Source organism: Erpetoichthys calabaricus, chromosome 1 (assembly GCF_900747795.2).
Source record: "Erpetoichthys calabaricus chromosome 1, fErpCal1.3, whole genome shotgun sequence".
Lineage (NCBI taxonomy): Eukaryota > Metazoa > Chordata > Cladistia > Polypteriformes > Polypteridae > Erpetoichthys > Erpetoichthys calabaricus.
Genome location: NC_041394.2, coordinates 142336787 through 142359181, shown reverse-complemented (window position 1 = coordinate 142359181; position 22395 = coordinate 142336787). Strand labels below are relative to the sequence as shown.

The window sequence follows — 22395 nt, the reverse complement described above, 5'->3', positions numbered from 1 at the left end:
GCTTACTGATATAGTTATTGTAATTAGAATGCACAGTACATACATTTACTTACGGCGCTGCAATGATGTCCATATTTGGTTGCTGCACACGACAAAAATTTCTGACTTAACATGTGCCCTAAAAAGAGTTCAAAACAAAAACAACTGATCAAGGTGGTTGTCAGATTGATCCGCTGCCATCGCAATTTAAAGCTAAAACCAAGACTCATTTTGGATTTCTGAAAGTAAATGGAGAATCTGAGATAACTATTGCCATATGCAAAATTTGCCATGGTAAAGTCACTACCACTAGTAATTACTGTTGTATTACTGTTAATTAGTATTAGTGTTAATACCACTAATATTCACATGCATCTCACTCAACACCAGCTAGTGATAAACTGTGATGGCACCAAGTAGGCAGCAAAATTGCAACTTTTTTTTTTTTAATTTCATTAATTAATTTTATTGTAATCATTCCATACAAACAGATCAATTTATAACAAAAAAATTGAAGACAAATCAAACCCCACCCCTGAGAAGGAGAGCTTAGCCAAAGGAGAATTGCTTAGGGCTTTTTGATAAGGCAACAATAAGCAAAAGAAAGGAAGAAATATATATAGGTAAATAAAAAAAGGAGAAGGGAATTAAATGCGGTAATAGTTATTTCTCTTATTCTAAAATAATATTGATTAGATCCTGCCAGGTTTTAAAAAAATTCTGTACAGATCCTCTAACTGAGAATTTGACTTTTTCCAATTTCAAATATTATAAAACATCGGTTTCCCACTGATTTATCAGAGGAGAGTTAGGATTCTTCCAATTTAACAAAATAAGTCTGCGTGCCAAAAGTGTAGTGAATGCAATCACCGTTTGCTTGTCCTTCTCCACTTCAAGTCCGTCTGGAAGAACACCAAACACAGCTGTTAATGGGTTAGGAGGGATTGTGACCCCAAGGCTGTCTGAAAGGCATTTAAAAATTTTGGTCCAAAATGATGTTAGTTTGGTGAAGGCCCAAAACATGTGACCCAGTGAGGCAGGAGCTTGGTTGCAGCATTCGCAGGTTGAATCTTGCCCTGGAAACATTTTGGACAGTTTTAAGCGACACAGATGAGCTCGATATATAATTTTTAGTTGAATAATTCTATGCTTTGCGCATATGGAGCTCGAGTGAATTCTCTGCTTTGCTACCTTCCACTCCTTTTCTGATATATTGATTAAGAGATCTTCTTCCCAATGTCCTCTTGGATCTTTGAAAGGTAGGGACTCTAATAAGATTTTATATAATGTGGAAATGGTGTTTAATTCCTCAAAATTGAGCAGTATTTTTTCCAGCATGGTGGAGGGTACGAGGTGAGGAAAATCGGACAGTTTCTGTTTAACAAAATTTCTAATTTGGAGATAGTGAAAGAAATGTGTAGCTGGGAGGTTGAATTTGGAACGTAATTGTTCAAAAGATGCAAATATGTTGTCTATATAAAGATCTCTGAGCATTTTAATCCCAAAACTTTACCAGATATTAAAAACTGGATATGTTTGCGAGGGTTGAAAGAGGTGGTTCTTTTGCAGAGGTGCCACGGATAAAAGATTTTCCATCTTAAAATGCTTTCTAAGTTGGTTCCATATTCAAAGTGAGTAAAGCACAATTGGGTTATTAGTATATTTGCAATAACTTGCATTTATTGGAGCGCAGAGCAGGGAGTATAAAGAAGTACTACAGGATTTTACTTCTATTGCGGACCATGTCTGTGTATGTTCATTTTTTTGTGTCCAGGTTTTTATGGCTTGTATGTTTGCTGCCCAGTAATAAGACTGAAAATTAGGTAAAGCCACGCCACCTTCTGCCTGAGGTCTTTGTAGGGTCGCTCTTCCGATACGTGGGTGTTTCGAGTTCCAAATGAATGAGGTTATTGTTGAATCTAATTGCTTAAAAAACGATTTATTGATATATATTGGAATGTTTTGAAATAAAAAAAGAAGTTTAGGAAGGATATTCATCTTAACAACGTTAATTCTTCTGGCTAGAGTGAGATGAAGAGTTGACCATCTATGCAAGTCTTGCTTAATTTTTTCCATGCAGACGGCAAAATTTTGTTGATAAACAGCTTTATGTTTACTTGTGATATTTACCCCTAAGTATTTAAACTGATCTGCTATGGTAAAAGGTAGGGTGTCCAATCTAATATTATATGCTTGTGAATTCACTGGAAAGAGTATACTTCTATTCAGATTAATTCTAATACCAGATATCTTTTGAAATTCTGTGACTGCTATTAAAACTGCAGGCACAGTGTTTTCTGGGTCTGATATATATATATATAAAACCATATCATCTGCATATAGAGAGATTTTCTGTTCCAGTCCTTCTCTGATAATCCCCTTTATCTGATAGGAATTTCGACAGTGAACCGCCAGTGGTTCAATGGCGATTGCAAACATCAGTGGTGACAAGGGACATCCTTGTCTGGTACCACGTTCTAGCTTAAAAGTAGTCTGAACAAATGTTGTTAATACAAACTGAAGCTTCTGGATTGGTATACAGTAGTTTGATCCATGCACAAATATTTGAGCCAAACCCAAATTTCTCCAATGCAATAAAAAGATAGTTCCATTCAATCATATCAAATGCTTTTTCTGCATCTAATGATAATAATATCTCTGGGGTGTTTGATTTTGCTGGTGATTATATAACATTAAACAAGCGTCGAAGATTGGAAGATAGGTGTCGGCCTTTAATAAATCCAATTTGATCCTGTGATATTACCAAGGGCAGCACTTTCTCCATCCTTCTAGCTAGAATTTTTGAGAGTATCTTAACTTCATTATTCAGGAGTGAAATTGGTCTGTATGATACACATTGTAACAAGTCCTTATTTTGTTTAGGAAAGATGGTGATTAATGCTTGACGAAAAGTTTGAGGTAGTATTTGGTTGTCTCTAGCTTCTGTAAATGTTGCCAATAAGAGGGGAGCTAGCTGAGTGGAGAATTTCTTATAAAATTCTACGGGGTAACCATCAGGGCCTGCTGATTTCCCTCTTTGAAGTGACTTTATAGCATCTAGTAATTCTGTTAGCGTCAGAGGTTTTTCCAGTTCCTCAGCACTTAAGGCATCTATTTGTGGTGTCTGTAATGTATCCAGAAATGCATTAGATTGTGTGTTGTCTTCTTTGAACTCAGTAGAATATAAGGATTTATAATAATCTCTAAATGCGTGCATTATATTTTTATGGTCAATGATTTCTTCTCCAGTCGTGTTGGTGATTACTGGTATTGCATAGCGAACTTGTTTGTGAATTTGTTGAGCTAAAAGCTTATTAGCTTTCCCTCCGTATTCATAGTAATGATGTCTTGACTTATAAATAACTTGTTCAGTTTCTTTAGTTGTTAAGATGTTGAGTTCTGTATGTAGGGCCTGCCTTTTCCTGTGAAGAGCTTCACTTGGACGCCTGGCTTGTTCTTCATCTATTCTAGTAATTTCGCTTCTTAGCTCTGACAGTTTCTTGGTTTCTAATTTATTTCTGTGGGAAAGATATGAAATAATCTGTCCTCTTAAGAAGGCCTTTAGAGTTTCCCAGACTGTTCCTGCAGAAACCTCTGTGGGTGTGTTTGTCTCTAGGAAGAAGCTGATTTGTTTGGATATAAATTCTGTGCAGTTCTCTTCTGCTAATAGAAGAAGGTTAAGACGCCATCTACGAGGTGAGTGTGAGGGGCTTAATGATTTTAGCTCCAAGACTAGAGGGGCATGGTCGGAGATAACAATTGTGTCGTATTTGCACGATTTAATCGTAGGCAAGAAATTATTATCTATAAAAAAATAATCAATTCTTGAGTAGCTATGATGCACTGGTGAGTAGAACGAATATGATCTTGAGTTTGGGTTAAGAAACCTCCAGGGGTCTGATAAGTTGTGGTCAGTTAAAAACTGTGTAATTGTTTTTGCAGTGTTAGATGTCGTCCCCCCTGTCACAGGAGTCCTATCTAAGAGTGGATTTAAAACACAATTAAAAAATTGCAACTTTTAATACATTTCCCAGCAGTTATGATAACGCAAAATGGATAACAAAGTCTATTGCATATTTTTTTTTGTAAGGACCCTTGTCCATACACTATTGTGAGAATGCAGGGGTCTGCAACATGATACATACTCTCAAGCCAAGGTACGTTATTACATCGCAACATTTTTTCTCATATACAGCAGTTCCTGATATATACAACGAGGCTAAGTTAGAATTAAAACAGTTACTCTTTAAAGCAGAAAGAGTTGCCCTGACATGTTATTCATGGAATTTGAGAGCCTCACAATGTTATGTTACAGTAACATCGCATCATATAAGTGAAGAATGGTGCTTATCCTCTTATGTCATACAAACCTTGTTCATGCATGAAAGTCATTCTTGGGGCTAACATGGCCATTACTTTGTAATGTCACTGTGGAATTGGATAATTGAAGAAAAAGAGCCAGTGTTAGTCACCAACCATGTGGCTAGTATGCTCTTTACGGCTCAGGTGATTGGTTTTCCTTACATTAAATGCTATGTGCACACATTAAACTTGGCAGCTCAGTATGCACTTAAAATACCAGCTGTTGCATGGCTACTAGGAAGATTAAGACGCGTCACTGGGTTTTCCACTGAAGCACCCAAGACCTTCAAGCTTTGCAGCAAAAGCAGGAATCATTAGAACTTCCACATCAATGTGCCAACCTGGTGGAACAGCGCACATGATACAGCACTGCTAGTGTGAAATTTCTTAATTCCATACATTTCTGTTATGTATAGAGTTATGAAGTTTACTTGTTGACTAAGACAAATCTAATTTAAAAAATATATTTAATTGTATTAAATGACAATGATTTGAAAATATCAAGTTGGAGAGAAATCTCTTTTTAAAATATGAAATCAGCAATAAATTGTTAACACAATAAATACACTGCTAGTCAAAAGTTTCAGAACACCTCAGTTTTTCCAGTTTTCTTCAAATTTAATCAGTTTAAATGCAACGAATGACCTATAATGGTGAAAATGTAAAAATTTAATAAAAAGGAAATTTGAGAATATTACAAATGGGCCTTCTTTGGTGAATAAGTAATAGATTACAATCTATAGATATTCTGCAGAATTTAAATTAAACTTTGCAAGTTGAAGCAAACAGTTTGTACAGGTGTCCCAACTTCTGTTGATTACTTAAAACTCCTCGATCTGTCTTAAAGCAGAGTTGGAACAGACTGTGTTACTACAGCCTCTGAGGTACTATGATACCCCTATCACACAAGTTGGTGACCCTCAGAAACTTCTGAATGGGTTGACTTTGGGTCTTCCAGATCTGTTCTATCAGAGTTTCTGCCAGTTTCCAATTACATTTAGATTGTGTAGGACACCATACTCACTGACACTTAGATTTTTTTTTTAAACTCTTCTAAATGAAAGGCCTACACTTCTTTTTGGTTTCTTGCCATTATCTCTGGAATATTGTCCAAGTAGTACCTCAGCAGTTGCAGTAACACAGCCTTTTCACCTTTTTAGGTCATTTGTTACATTTCAACTTTTTCTATAATTGTTAATTTTTCTTTTAGCCTAAACTGACACTGTTTCTTACCTTTTTTTTTATTCATCGCAAAGAAAACTTTGAGGAGTGCTATGAAACTCGAACAGTACAGTATCCGCACACTATGCCACTACCCAAGTGGGTGCTCGTTGGAACACTGACTCAGAATTCTGATATACCTGTATGATGCTGTGACTACAGTAATCCCTCCTCCATCGCGGGGGTTGGGTTCCAGACCCCCCTGCGAAAGGTGAAAATCCGCGAAGTAGAAACCATATGTTTATATGGTTATACTTATATTGTCATGCTTGGGTCACAGATTTGCACAGAAACACAGGAGAATGTAGAGAGACAGGAACGTTATTCAAACACTGCAAACAAACATTTGTCTCTTTTTCAAAAGTTTAAACTGTGCTCCATAACAAGACAGAGATGACAGTTCCGTTTCACAATTAAAAGAATGCAAACATATCTTCCTCTTCAAAGGAGTGCGCGTCAGGAGCAGAGACTGTCAGAAAGAGAGAGGAAAGCAAACAAATCAATAGGGCTGTTTGGCTTTTAAGTATGCAAAGCACAGCGGCACAAAGCAGTTACAATGAAGGCAGCAGCTCACACCCCCTCCGTCAGGAGCAGAGAGAGAGACAGAGAAAAACAAACAATCAAAAATCAATACGTGCCCTTCGAGCTTTTAAGTATGCGAAGCACTGTGCAGCATGTCGCTTCACGAAGCAGCTGCACAGAAGGTAGCAACGTGAAGATAATCTTTCAGCATTTTTAGACGAGCGTCCATATCGTCTAGGTGTGCGAACAGCCCCCCTGCTCAATCCCCCTACGTCAGGATCAGAGAAAGTCAGCACAAGAGAGAGAGAAAAGTAAGTTGGGTAGCTTCTCAGCCATCTGCCAATAGCGTCCCTTGTATGAAATCAACTGGGCAAACCAACTGAGGAAGCATGTACCAGAAATTAAAAGACCCATTGTCCGCAGAAATCCGTGAACCAGCAAAAAATCCACGATATATATTTAAATATGCTTACATATAAAATCCGCGATAGAGTGAAGCCGCGAAAGGCGAAGCGCGATATAGCGAGGGATTACTGTATACTCTTGCCAAACCTCACAGAGACTGCCGAGACCAGAAATTATGCAACAGACTCTCTCTTTCTTTTGGTCTAAGCCTGTTGCAGGTTTCCTGAGACTCACTGAAAGTGTAGGTGCGACATTAACTATTTTTTGTATTGCATTATAATTTTTGGTGGCCATTTTTGGTCGAAAAAATATTTGTTATACTGAAATTTACATTGTGTTAAAACAAAATCTGTTAAACATGATGTTGTATGAACATTTTCCTGGGCCAACATAAAGTATTTGTTGTTCTGAAAAATTTTATTACTTTGGTATTTGCTATAATGGAACTTGACCTGTGTATGTCCTATCATTTAGGAGGTTTATTGACATATTTGTGCTTTCGGGAAACACAAACTTTTTTCCTGTATGACAGAATAAAATTTTATTCAATATAAAGTACATGTTTTATGAGAGTGTTTTCAATCTGTACATTCTTTTTTAATTCTATTATTGAAATATTTACTTGAAACATGTTTCAACATTTTTTTTTTTTTTTTTTTACTGTGCATTCTCTTTCTGCAGGGTCTTGGGTGGAGCTTGAGATGAACGGGAATGGAAATGGGAATGGAACAACTGCTGCTGAAAATGGCAACGAGCGGAACGGGGGCCTGGAACATGTGCCTTCATCATCCTCCATTCATAATGGAGATATGGAGAAGATTCTTTTGGATGCACAACATGAATCTAGCCAGAGTAGCTCCTCTTGTGACAGGTCAGTAAAATTAACATGCTTGTAGCGGTCAGAGGCCGCTAAGATTCACACCATCAAAGATGATGGTGATTTATTTATTTTAATAGCAGAGATCCCAGGAACGTCCCCAGCCTTGGATCGACCCACACACACTCACCACAGAGACAATAAAGCACACCGGGAATGGCAAACAATTACAAATATAATGACCCGAAATAAGTAATGAAACAGTAATACCACCCCTGACCCCTTCGGCGATATTACACATAAACAAAATAAACACAAACACCACACAGCAAAGTCCATATATACCAAACAGGTTGAAAGACGAAAAGTGACCAAGTTAAGTCCAGCGATCTGTATGTTGATATGGAGAAGGAAAAATACAGTCCTACCGGTAGTTACTGATGATGTTGATGGTTGATTCAGGAGCGCTCCACTCTTCCGGAAAACCAAATAATCCAACACAGTTCTCAGTGTACAGGTAGACAGACAATCCAGACCCCAACAAACGAATACAGTCCAAGACAAAATGATTAGAGTTCAAATAACAGCAGGAGAGACGACAAATAACCGCAACAAACCAAAACAAAACAAACTTTTTTTCTCTTTGCCCTCTGCCCTCCTTTTAACTGCCTGTGGCTACCTTTGACCCCAGCAGCTGCAGCAGGGCTGCTGGGAGATGCAGTTCTTAAGTAGCACTGCTACAATCCCCACCCCCAGGCCGTGGTGTATGGCCGAACCAAGGCTTGAGATTGGAGATGTTTACAGTGTCTATTTTCTTAGTCCCTGGCAATCCCCACTCTATTGCGTAGGTCACTGGTCCCTTCTTTTGTACAACCGTAGCCGGGCCGAACCACTTGGGAGCCAGTTTAGCAGTGAATTTCTCAGAGGCTTTGGAGAGGGGATGAGTCCTGATCCAGACTTTCTCCCCAACCGAGAATTGCACAAGCTTATGTCTCTGGTTGTACGATTGAGATTGTCTGGACTGGGACCTCACCATCCTCTCCTTTACCTGTTGTGTGATTAGTTGAATACTTTGCAGGTGATTGTGTAGTGATGTGTCTGGTTTAGGTGGGTTGAGCTCGATGATCCTTTCTAGAGGACCGTTTATCTGTCTGCCTAAAGCTAACAATGCAGGGGTTTCACCTGTAACCTCGTGCACCGCCGTGTTCAATGCGAACCGCAGCTCAGGCAGCCACTTTGTCCAATCCTGATGGTGGTCTCCGACGAAGGATGCTATCATGGTCTTCAGGGTCCGATTCACCCGCTCAGTGCAATTTGATTGGGGATGGTATGCTGTCGTTTTCAGGTGAACCACCCCCCATTGTTTCCACAACTCTTCGGCCTCTGAGCCGGTAAACTGCGGGCCCCGATCTGTGATGATGTTCTTCGGCACCCCCCATCGGGTAAATATCTCATCCTTCAGGGTGGAACATATCTTCTTGGCGGTGGCATTAGCCAAAGGGAATAGCTCCACCCAACGAGTAAAATAGTCCACAACCACCATCAGGTAGGTCTTCCGGTCCTTGCTAGTAGGAAATGGTCCCATTAGGTCCACGCCTAGGCTTTCCCCCGGGGTAGTGACGGTTACTGGCTGAAGCTGTCCCGAGGGGAGACCAGGTGGGGTTTTGTATTGCTGACAGGTGGTACAAGTCTGGACATGGGACCAGACGTCTTTGCGTACAGTCGGCCACCATGCCACCTCCAAGATTTTAAACAGTGTTTTAGTACGTCCAAGGTGACCACCGATCGGGCTATCATGATAATACTGTAGGAACTTGGGCACATATGTCTCGGGCACTACCAACTGATAATGGTAACCCCGATCTTTTGTTGGAACGCAGCGATAGAGTGCCCCTTGAAGTTCCCTATAATGTATGCGGTCAGGCCTCAACCCCTGACATACAGGACTGGCTGCTTGAGATTGAACGATTTCCTGCATGTTCAGGGGAAGATCAGGCCAAGGATTAGATACCGATACCGCACATACCACTGGCGCGGGCTCGTGAACCCGTGATAAGGCATCGGGCACAACGTTAGCACAACCCTTCCGATAGCACACCCTGAACGTGAACTGTTGGAGGCGCAATACCCACCTTGTTAGCCTAGACGTGGTCTTCGGGCAATTGAATGCCCAGGTCAGAGCCCTATGGTCAGTGTAGACTTCAAACGATGTTCCCTCCAGGAAGTGCCGCCACTTCTCCACGGCCCACACGACAGCGAGGCATTCCTTCTCGGTGGTGGAATAATTATACTCGTCGCCCTTTAGTGACCGAGAAGCATAGGCCACCACTCTTTCCTCTCCTTGACTAGTTTGGGATAGAACGGCGCCGAGCCCGAGGTCACTTGCGTCAGTGTGGACCTGAAAGGTTAATGAAGGATCAGGCTGTGCCAGGACTGGTGGCGATATCAGGGCCTGTTTGAGTCTTTCAAAAGAGTCCTGGCACGTTGGTGACCACTCCCAGGGGGATCCCTTCCTCAGCAGCTGGAACAAAGGGGCAGCGATGTCGGCAAACCCATGCACAAATTTGTGGAACCATCCAGCCATCCCCAGGAAGCGCTGGAGACTTTTTACCTCCTGGGGCGCTGGGTAGTCCAAGATGGACTTAATTTTCTTCGGGTCCACTCGGACCCCGTCTGCTGACACCACATGGCCGAGGAAGTTCAGATGGTCTTGCTGAAATCTACACTTCTTGATGTTGAGGGTGAGATGAGCCTTATGCAGTTTCTGGAAGATGTGATCGAGGTCCTTGAGATGTTGTTGGACAGATGGGGAGAATACAATGATGTCATCAATATAAACAAAACAGGTCTTCCCAATGAGTCCCTGGAGTACCTGCTCCATTAGCCGTTGGAATGACGCCCCAGCGTTTTTCAGTCCAAAGGGCATCACCCGAAACTGGAACAACCCCTCCGGGGTGATGACGGCCATCTTTTCCATGCTACTCTTCTCCATCCTCACCTGCCAATACCCTGACTTCAAATCAAGGGAGCTGAACACTGCTGCCCCATGCAAAGACTCCAAGATGTCATGAATGAGTGGCATGGGGTAAGCGTCATCCAGGGTCTTCTTGTTCAGCTCCCGATAGTCCACACAGAATCGGTAGGTCCCGTCGGCCTTCTGAACGAGCACCGCAGGGCTAGCCCATGGCGAGGTGGAAGGCTCAATGACCCCCTCTGCCAACATCTGGTCAACCCACTCCTTGATTATTCCTCTTTTCAGAGGCGACACTCTGTAGGCTCTGTGCCGAACAGGGACAGGGTCGACTGTGTGAATGTGATGACACACCACCTCAGTCCGACCCAATTTGTCCGTCCACACCGAGTGCCACCTCCTAAGCAGTGGCTGAACGAGCTCCGGCTGTTCAAGAATAGCCTTCTCTACTGTGCTGGGCTCATCCACCAACTGCGCGAGATAATAACACAAGTTAGGCCAAACCAGATTGCTTTGAGCCTTCGTCCCAAACCGATGGACTTCACCCCCCGGCAACTCATACTCCAGCCGCGACAGATGGATAGTCAGACCTACCGACACAAGAGAGTCCATTCCCAGTAATAAGGGCATTGACAGGTGGTCATCTTCCAGGATGTAAACCTCTGTCTCCCAGTGTGTCTCATGTAAGCAGAGCCTCATAGGAACCCTGCTCCTGGCCCCGTGCGCCCTTCCATCCACAAGAAAGAATTTTACTTTTGCACTTCCCCTTAACTGCTCATGAGGCACTTTAACCTTTTCCCACAAGCTGTATTTCATAAGGGTATAAGTGCTCCCTGTATCTACGACCGCCTCTCCAGTGACACCTCGCACTTGTACGGGCAGCACTAAGAGGGGCAAGGTGGCTTGCACCAGGGTGAGATCGGCACGGGGATCCACTGGGGCTTTTCCTCGTGGTTTGGGACAGGGGACATCCCGAGACGTGGGACCCTTTCTAGACCCACTAATCCCGATAACTGCCCAGTCCTTTTCCACTCGGGACCCCACCTTCACCAACTCATCAACCGACTTCACGACCCCCCTCAGAGTAGCCGCCACCCGAGGGTCACAAGCGTCAAGGACTCGTCGCAATATCTCTTCCTCACGCATGTCAGATCGCCACTTAAGGCACAACGCACGGAACTCAAAGACAAAGTCCCTGAGACTCTGCGATGGCTTTTGTACAAAGGTCCGGAGCTTTTCTTCCAACAGCACCTGGTATTCATCTGAGAGGAATGCTTTCAGGAAGGCAGCGCGAAACTCCGCCCAGGTGTTACACTTGTGCCGCTCAGCAAACCACCAAGAGCATGCCGGCCCGCTGAGTGCCGTGTTCAGGAATCCCCGCAGCTCGGCTCCACTCAGAGGATGCAGTTCCACGAACAAGTCGACCTCCTCCACAAAGTCGACAATGCCCGTGGGTGCACACTGAGGGGCCAGCTTAGGGAACTCCATCCACGGCATCGCAATGGACAAGGACGACTGTCCCCAGTTGATCCCCACTCCCGCTAAAGGAGTCGACTGCCCCAGTGGCTGCGTGACGGCACGCCAGCTATCCTGCACCTGCCTCCTGATCTCCTCCCTCATATTGGCTTCCAGGCGCTGCACACACTTTGCGAAGGACTGCTCCAGACGCTGCACCCTCACAACCACCTCACCGGAAACTCGGGCGGCCGTGGCATCGATGAGATCATGAATGGTTTCATCACGGTTGAGAAAACTGCCGGCGATGTGATCCACCCGCGTCTCTAGCTGTTCTAGGCGCAACGTCAGGTCATGCAGAAGCCGTCCCTCATCCGTCTCGGGCTGCTCCGGACTGGAGACACACAGGGAATCCAGCAGGCTCAATTCTTCCTCAGGGGCTCTGACCGTAACGTGACGTGGCCTAGGCTGCGGACGTACGTCCACCAGCGGTCCACTCAGCTCAAGCTCCTCGCCCTGCACTGCGCTTACAACAGACATGCTTCTGTCGGATGTGTATGTAAAGTCGGTCAGAAGGGAACGTAATTAACCTGGCTCCTACCCGGCTCGCCAAAATCTGTAGCGGTCAGAGGCCGCTAAGATTCACACCGTCAAAGATGACGGTGATTTATTTATTTTAATAGCAGAGATCCCAGGAACGTCCCCAGCCTTGGATCGACCCACACACACTCACCACAGAGACAATAAAGCACACAGGGAATGGCAAACAATTACAAATATAATGACCCGAAATAAGTAATGATACAGTAATACCACCCCTGACCCCTTCGGCGATATTACACATAAACAAAATAAACACAAACACCACACAGCAAAGTCCATATATACCAAACAGGTTGAAAGACGAAAAGTGACCAAGTTAAGTCCAGCGATCTGTATGTTGATATGGAGAAGGAAAAATACAGTCCTACCGGTAGTTACTGATGATGTTGATGGTTGATGGTTGATTCAGGAGCGCTCCACTCTTCCGGAAAACCAAATAATCCAACACAGTTCTCAGTGTACAGGTAGACAGACAATCCAGACCCCAACAAACAAATACAGTCCAAGACAAAATGATTAGAGTTCCAATAACAGCAGGAGAGACGACAAATAACCGCAACAAACCAAAACAAAACAAACTTTTTTTCTCTTTGCCCTATGCCCTCCTTTTAACTGCCTGTGGCTACCTTTGACCCCAGCAGCCCGATGCAGTTCTTAAGTAGCACTGCTACATGCTTTTGCTACAATTGTCAAAAGTACAGAAATTCACATACAACATTCAAATCATGATATTTATTAACATGAAAGTAAAGTGGGCATTCTTGTAGGATGAGCAGGTGTTGCTTGTATTTATTTGCACAAAACCTCATTGAGTAAACTAAGATGCAGGCATGTCAACTTATAATGTGAGTTTTCTTGTAGACATTGCTACCCCCTGACATTGCATTTTAAAGCAAACCCATCATCTAGAATATGATTGTAAATATACTTTTTATTGTTGGCACTACTGCATTACGGATAACGTGCAACAACCGTTGCTAACCACGCTTTATGGTAAAAGTAAGTCTGTACCTCAGAAAGTCTGGGTGGTTTTTTTTAAATATTTTTTTAACATTCCTAGGTTATGTTTTCTTTTAACATTCATGTTTGATTCAGGCTTTTGGGATTAATCTTGTAAGTCTGATTTGGAATTTGAAGAGTTCGGAGTAGCTGATACTTAGGGGCATTTGAGGAACTTGTCTGTTGTCTTTCTTAATGAAGCGTACTGTATAGAACAGGTTATCTTCTCATAACTGCACTTATGTCAGTGATTTCAGTTCCCTATTAAGCAGGAGTTAAATGTCCCTTTGAGTACAGAACTGATATCTGTAATCAGTAGCTCCCCATAAGACATTAAAGTGATGGCTGTTTTAATTTATTTTTTTAATCTTAAACTGATGACCCATCTTGGGTGTCCAGCGACCAAGGTGTCATGACCCACTGGTTGAGAAACACTGATCTAGAACAAACATTCGTGGACAACTTGTACTCTACAGCAGTGGTTTCAACCATTTTACACTTGGAGACCAATGAAAATGGGATTATTTTGGGGACCACTACGGTGGAAATAAATACCGTTACTTATATAGTGTTTTGTGCATTACCTTTTAAATATAATAATTATCTAAAATAACCAGAAGCCGAGCAGTAAAAAAAATGCTAATAAAAGAATTGAAAATTGAACATCATAGAATAGAACTGAAATATTCATAGAGGAATATTTAATTCAGGTAATGCTAATGCGGAATCTGCTGTTGCTTCTTTGCAAGAGTCCTTGATAACCATTAACCCTTGATAACCATGGCTGCAGTGTTGTTTCCGAGAGATGAAGTGCTGCATGGCATCCATTCAGTTTCTCTGTTTGGTTTTTATCATTGATAGGGCTGTTAAAGTCTTCTCCCATATAGAGCTAGTAGAAAATATGACCATAGCTCTGTAACTGAGAGATGGATATTCTTTTCCCATTGATAGCCAAAACAGTAACAATGATTGCATTTTATGTTTGGACATCAGAATGACATCAGAAGTCAACTCGATCAAGTTTTCTTTTTCATGATGATTACGTGTGCATGAGTAGACATCTTCCACAAAGGGGTTCTTAATCCAGAGGTTACCTATACGAGAAGCATCATTTTAAAGGTAATAATGGTCAAAGATTTGAACTAATGTCTTTAAATTTTGACTTATTATATCGATTATGAATTTCTGGTTGATGTCGGCAGCAATCAGAAAGTCTTGCAAAAGTGGAAACATTTCTATATCTTCTTCTTCTTGTATACACGCGGCTGTCCCAAAGAGCCAGTTTCTTTTTGAATGTGTCTGTGTTATTTCTCAGTGGAAAAATATTTGTGCAAAACTGTTGAAGAGTAATATGAAGTTTGCTGAAAAGGCTAAATATGTCCACCATATATGCAAGCTTAGCCATCCATTCCTTATCCAACAAAGGCTCTATTAATGCAGAGTTTCACTCTTGCAGAGTCCATACTTTCACACAGTGTCATAAACACCCTGGTGTTCAAAGCTTGACTATGAATTTCATTTATGATCTTCACTGTGTCATTCATCACATTGTTTAGCACAGTAGAATTTTTCTTTGCAACTAGGTGCTGCTGGTGAATCATGCAGTGAGTGGACAAAATTTCTAGATGAGAAACATCCTTTATTTTTGCAACTACCCCAGAGTGACATCCACTTCTTCTTGCAGTACTGTCTGTATACTGTACACTCCGACGCACTTGACCCAGTCTAAGCCCTGCGCTTGAAAATACTCATTAAGAGCACTAAATATCTGTGAACTAGTGGTTCGTCCAGGTAAATCAAGTCAACAAAGAAGTTCTTCACTAAAGTCTTCATCTTCACTATATCTCACAAAGAAAAATCAAAACATCTTGATTTCTTTGTCCCCTCTACAATTTGCTCTTCAATATTATTGGCCACATCAGCAATTCTCTTCTGAATGGTGTTGTCCAAAAGCGGTGTAGCCTCAAATTTTAGAGCAGCTTGAGGGCTCAAAATTTCTCAAGCAACATCTACGATGCAAGATTTTACTAATTCTTCACTAATAATGAACGTTTTTTTTTTAATTTTTGTTAATCGAAGAACAACTAAATAAGACACTTGAAGCCGCAACTTGTCATTCATCTTCTTCACTTACATTTCCTGACTGCTCATCTGGTTGCTTAATATTTAAAAAAAAATCCTGTGCCTTCTCAATCAGTTTGCTATGTTTTGAGTGCAAATGATATGCAAGTCTGGAAGATTTCACAGCTTCATTTGACAGAATTTCAGAACATACTACACACAAGGGCACTGGCAATAGTTCACTACCAGGGGCTATAGTGAAACCAAGTTTTAAGTACTCTTTATCGTAGTGCCTAACAAAGCTTCCTTTTTTTTTTTTTTAGTTTCTGTTGCACATTCTTTTTCACTGTTTCTTTTAAGCTTGAAATACTTGGCTTACTTTCAGTGTCATCACTACTTTTCTTCTGTCTATTGTTTTTGCTTTTAAAAGATTTTGTTGTTTTTTTCTTTCCATTTTGTAGAGTTTAAAATTTTATGTCACAATGACACACGAAATAACTTGCTTTCTGAAATACCACAGCAAAGTATTTTCAAACAATATGCATATGTTGTCGATGGGTAAGCTGATTCAATTCTAACAAAACAATGTACTATCATCAAAAGAATGAACCTATGCCCCCCATATCTCCTTAGTGGACAGTATGTATCCCTACACAGTGCCACCTCTACTCATCGTCCCGGGCAGCGCTGTCCTGCTCTGGTGGTTGAAGAACACTGCTCTACAGTATTAAAAAACATTAAGAGCTGATTAGGATTTAGGTGAATTTTATCTGTTCAGATTTGAGCTTTTAAAGTTCAGCATTTTTAAAGTTGATACTAAGAAAAGTCAAAGCAATGCTTTTTCAATCCCTTTTATGATTACTAAGACAATAATGGATCCTGAAGAATGCTATGTTATTGTGATGAAATTAAGAAATGAAAAGGAAACTGAAACAGGTTTTCTTTGTATATGTGTACCAAACTCAGATGATAAAGAATTTATAATGAATGTTCTAGCAACAATTCCTAATATGAGCTTGCGTCAACTCATAGTGGAAAAAGATTTTAATTGAGTATTAGACCCTGTTTTAGATCGGTCAACAACAGCTTTCTACCATATTATGTAATACTGCTGCAGTAATCTTAACTCTTCATGAAGGTTCATAACCTCTCAGAGCCATGGAAATTTCTCTACCCTTCCTTGTGGCAATATTCCTACTTTTCTTACTTACTCATGAATTAACTCTTTCTTTATTGGCAACAACATTTTTCCCTTTCTTAAGTCGTGTAAATATGATGAAATCATTATCTATGATTATGATCCCCTTAATTTGGAATTTAAATCACTGGGCTTAACTGATGCATCATAATGCAGGCAACTTCTTCTTCTTTCGGCTGCTCCCGTTAGGGGTTGCCACAGCGTGTCATCTTCTTCCATATCTTTCTGTCCTCTGCATCTTGTTCTGTTACACCCATCACCTGCATGTCCTCTCTCACCACATCCATAAACCTTCGCTTAGGCCTTACTCTTTTCCTCTTCCCTAGCAGCTCTATCCTTAGCATCCTTCTCCCAATGTACCCAGCATCTCTCCTCTGCACATGTCTAAACCAACGCAATCTCGCCTCTCTGACTTTGTCTCCCAACCGTCCAACTTGAGCTGACTCTCTAATGTACTCATTTCTAATCCTATCCATCCTCGTCACACCCAGTGCCAGTCTTAGCATCTTTAACTCTGCTACCTCCAGCTCTGTCTCCTGCTTTCTGGTCAGTGCCACTGTCTCCAACCTATATAACATAGCTGGTCTCACAACTGTCCTGTAGACCTTCCATTTCATTCTTGCTGATAACCGTCTGTCACAAATTACTCCTGACACTCTTCTCCACCCATTCCACCCTGCCTGCACTCTCTTTTTCACCTCTCTTCCACAATCCCCATTACTCTGTACTGTTCATACCAAGTATTTAAACTCATCCACCTTCGCCAACTCTACTCCCTGCATCCTCACCATTCCATTGACCTCCCTCTCATTTACACACATGTATTCTCTCTTGTTCCTACTGACCTTCATTCCTGTCCTTTCTAGAGCATATCTCCACCTCTCCAGGGTCTCCTCAACCTGCTCCCTACTATCGCTACAGATCACAATGTCATCAGCAAACATCATAGTCCATGGGGACTCCTGTCTAATCTCATCTGTCAACCTGCCATCACCATTGCAAATAAGAAAGGGGTCAGAGCTGATCCCTGAATTAATCCCACCTCCACCTTGAATGCATCCGTCACTCCTACTGCAGACCTCACCACTGTCACACTTCCCTCGTACATATCCTGTACAACTCTTATGTACTTCTCTGCCACTCCCGACTTCCTCATACAATACCACAGGCCTCTCAAGGCACCCTGTCATATGTTTTCTCCAGGTCCACAAAGACACAATGCAGCTCCTTCTGGCCTTCTCTAAACTTCTCCATCAACATCCTCAGAGCAAACATTGCATCTGTAGTGCTCTTTCTTGGCATGAAACCATACTGCTGCTCACTAATCATCACCTCACTTCTTAACCTAGCTTCCACTACTCTTTCCCATAACTTCATGCTGTGGCTCATCAATTTTATTCCCCTGTAGTTACTGCAGTCCTGCACATCCCCCTTATTCTTAAATATCGGCACCAGTACACTTCTTCTCCACTCCTCAGGCATCCTCTCACTTTCCAAGATTCCATTAAACAATCTGGTTAAAAACTCCACTGCCATCTCTCCTAAACACCTCCATGCTTCCTTAGGTATGTCATCTGGACCAACGGTCTTTCCATTTTTCATCCTCTTCATAGCTGTCCTTACTTCCTCTTTGCTAATCCATTGCACTTCCTGATTCACTATCTCCACATCATCCAACCTTCTCTCTCTCTCGTTCTCTTCATTCATCAGCCTCTCAAAGTACTCTTTCCATCTGCTCAACACACTCTCCTCGCTTGTGAGTACGTTTCCATCTTTATTCTTTATTACCCTAACCTGCTGCACATCTTTCCCAGCTCGGTCCCTCTGTCTAGCCAATCAGTACAGGTCCTTTTCTCCCCCCTTAGTGTCCAACCTCTCATACAACTCATCATACGCCTTTTCTTTAGCCTTCGCCACCTCTCTCTTCACCTTGCGCCTTATCTCCTTGTACTCTTATCGACTTTCTGTGTCTCTCTGACTATCCCACTTCTTCTTTGCCATCCTCTTCCTCTCTATACTCTCCTGTATTTCCTCATTCCACCGGCCAGGTTTCCTTTTCCTCCTTCCTCTTTCTAGATGTCACACCAAGCACCCTTCTTGCTGTTACCCTTACTACATCTGCTGTAGTTTCCCAGCTGTCTGGTAACTCTTCACTGCCACCCAGTGCCTATCTCACCTCCTCCCTAAACTCAACCTTGCAGTCTTCCTTTTTCAATTTCCACCATTTGATCCTTGGCTCTGCCCGCACTCTCTTCCTCTTCTTGATCTCCAACGTCATCCTACAGACCACCATCCAATGCTGCTTAACTACACTTTCCCCTGCCACCACTTTGCAGTCTTCAGTCTCCTTCAGATCAACTCTTCTGCATAGGATGTAATCTACCTGTGTGCATCTTTCTCCACTCTTGTACGTAACCGTATGTTCCTCCCTGTTCTTAAAATACGTATTCACCACAGCCATGTCCATCCGTTTGGCAAAATCCACTATCCTCTGACCTTCTTCATTCCTCTCCTTGACACGATACCTACCCATCACCTCCTCGTGTCCACTGTTCCCTTCACCAACATGCTCATTGAAATCCGCTCCAATCACCACTTTCTGTCCCTTGTGTACACTGTTCATCACTTCATCCAACTCACTCCAAAAATCTTCTTTCTCATCCATTGCACACCCACCTTGCTGGGTATATTCACTAACAACATTCATCATCACACCTCCAATTTCCAGCTTCATAATCATTACTCTGCCTGACACTCTTTTCACCTCCAAAACACTCTTGACATACTGTTCCTTCAGAATAACTCCTACCCCATTTCTCCTCCCATCCACACCATGGTAGAACAATTTGAATCCACTTCTAAACCACCTGGCCTTACTCCCCTTCCATTTAGTCTCTTGCACGCACAATATATCAACCTTCCTTCTCTCCATCATATCTGCTAACTCTCTTCCCTTACCAGTCATACTGCCAATATTCAAAGTTCCTACCCTCAGTTCCACTCTCTTTACTTTCCTCCTCTCCTCCTGCTTCCGGACACATCTTCCCCCTTTTCTTCTCCTTCTTCGGCCAACAGTAGTCCAATTTCTGCCAGCACCCTGTTGGCTAACAGTACTGGTGGCGGTCGTTGTTAACCTGGGGTTCGACCGATCCGGTATGGAAATTTGTATTGTTGTCTGCATATTGATTTGGCAAAATTTTACACCGGATGCCCTTCCTGACGTAACCCTCCCCATTTCTCCGGGCTTGGGACCGGCAAAAAGAAACACACTGGTTTGTGCATCCCCTGTGGCTGGGTTATAATAATGCAGGCAACTAAACTGTTTAATTCTAGGGAGTGACTTCATTAAGGTTATTACCTGTTAAATTGAATATTTATTAGAGACCAATGCTAATAAAGATATTTCTGTTGAAACAATTTAAGAGGTATTAAGTTGCCCCTAGATATGCTTTTATCTGTCTCATAAAATAAACTGAAAACTAGACAGACTTTAGAATTCATTACTGAGATTTTCAGGGTTGATAAAGAATACCCACACTATCCTAACAACACTATATTAAAAAGTCTTGTCACTACAAACAGACCCTTTATTCTTTGAGTACAGGAGAAACAGCAGGATGGGGTCTATAGTGTGGTTTATGATTAGAAATCTTGATTGTTTCTGTGATCTGTATGAGTTTGATTGTATTTCTTATTGAACAAAGTTTCATTTTTCTTAATATTAATTCACTAAACTTGTGTTTCATTTTATATATTTGATACTTCCTTTGTAAAGCCTATTTTTGAAACAAATAACTATAAAAAAGAGATAATTTTCAAATGTATTAAAGGTGAGACAATATGGGTTTAAAATTATGTCAGAATATTTTAGGACATTTTTATGATAATGATATTGATGAAGATGAAAAAATTGTAAAATTACTCCTGAAAGTGTTATTAAAAATGGTAACCAGCAGTAAACTCGCTGTATTATGTGAAATTTCATTTGTTTGCAAGGTGTCCCATCAATGGGATACTGCCATATTTAAAAGTATTTTGTGTACGTTGCGATAAACCTACAACTCAATCCCCCCAAAAAAATAATGGTACTTTCACATACCCAAGGATGTCCTATTTCAAATAAATCCTAAGTTTTCATATTGTCTGCTCTCTTTCATTAGTACAATATGTAAATTGCACACATATAGGCTGAGGTGAGCAGCACATCACAACTGAATGAATCTGCTTTTATCAAAGATACATACAGTGAAAGGCTCATAACCATTGCATAGCTGAGGATCAGAGCATTCCAATAATGTATAGTTGTCTGTGATTGGTCATTGATACTACATGCCACAAATGTGCGTAAAAGATAAGAAATAAATTGGGTTTGTGACTGGTCATCTTTATGCACATGCTTCTGTGGGAGTGCATGGGGAATGTTTTGGTTCATACGCAATAAGACATGAAGTTTGTACTAGGGAAATGTAATTTTCTTCTTCATTAAGAAGAAAACATTTGGTTGAGGAATACCTAAAATAGGTACGAAATGTTAGTGATATGGAATATGAAGACCTTGAGTCAGATTCTGATCACAGTTTTGATCTGTTAAGAAACATGTGTTAGCTAATTGACTTGATGCTACATTTGATTTGTAAGTACTTCTTATAGTATAACTGTGAAATGTTGCAGCATGCAACTTTACAGTTCATATGTCATGGGCTCATTTTCCATGCCCAGACACTGTCTGCTGCACGTTGTCCTTATGTTAGTTTTCAGTGCTGCGCTCTTTCAATTTAACTTTAGACTACCAGTCGAATGTCACTGTATCTTGTTGCTGGGTCATGAGTACATAAGAGTGAAAAAAAATGAAAGAGCTGTTTCAGCAACTGACTTGTTCAGGGTATTATCCCACCCCCCGCTAAAAATGCTGAAGGGATTGACAGCGCTGTTAAATATTTTTTATCCCATTTCTAATCACACTTGCTTCATTTTCCTCCCACCCCACATCCAAAAATTAGTGTGAATATAAATGGGAATTAAAATTGAGTGATCTTTGGGGAGTAGGGGAGGTTGAAGCAAACGTAATTAGAAATGGGAAAACAAAATCAAACACACTGCTGTTGATACGTTTGGTCAGACATCTTCAGTTGGGGAAGGTGTTAGTTTTGTGTATGTGCAGATTAGACCTTCAACAAGTGCACACTGTACATGTGCGGGACCCAAAAGTGGCAGAGAAACACTCTGCCAAACAGTATAACTTTGCAATGGGATGTGACATCTAATCTTGGCACAATGCTAGCTGAGAGATTGAGGAGTTGAATTTTGATTTCACAGTTATGTATCATAAAATCTCTTGGTTATGTACAGTAAAGTCCAGTTTTTTTTTTTGGAGAGAAATTCCTAAAGCACCATTTTTTTTTTATTTAGTCGATACTGGTGTAAACAAAGGTGTTTTAATTATATAAATACTTCTAAAAATTTGGAGTGCTATACTAACTACTGTTCAGCCATTTACAACTCCTTTATTACATAAGCAGAATAAAAGCCAGTCGTTTTTGGGTATGTAATTTAGAGTCAATAATTCGTAAAACCCCTTTGTGAAAGGTTAATTACATGTTTAAACTAAGTTAAACAATCAAAGGGTTAAATAGTCAACAATAACTAATAAGTATAAACCAAATATAGTCTTCAATGTAAATGTCAATAGAAAAAGAAATAAATTAATTACCTGTTGTTCTATTGTGTAAATTTAATCAGTACACTTGCAATAATACTTATTATACAGTATATCTTCAGGAAAATGTAAGCAATCAAATAAGG

At 41.2% G+C, this 22395-nt stretch overlaps 1 protein-coding gene across 2 annotated transcripts in view; it reads left to right on the top strand.

Moving 5' to 3' along the window:
- Window positions 1–22395, top strand: part of LOC114655461 (BCL2/adenovirus E1B 19 kDa protein-interacting protein 3-like) — a 63135-nt gene that overhangs the window by 11482 nt on the left and 29258 nt on the right. For both annotated transcript variants that reach the window (XR_007934228.1, XM_028806477.2), the window contains exon 2: window positions 7171–7360. Coding sequence is in view for 1 of the 2 variants with exons in the window: in XM_028806477.2 (XP_028662310.1) it covers window positions 7171–7360 (190 nt within the window). In the remaining variant the exon portion in view is untranslated. The remainder of the gene's footprint in view (window positions 1–7170; window positions 7361–22395) is intronic.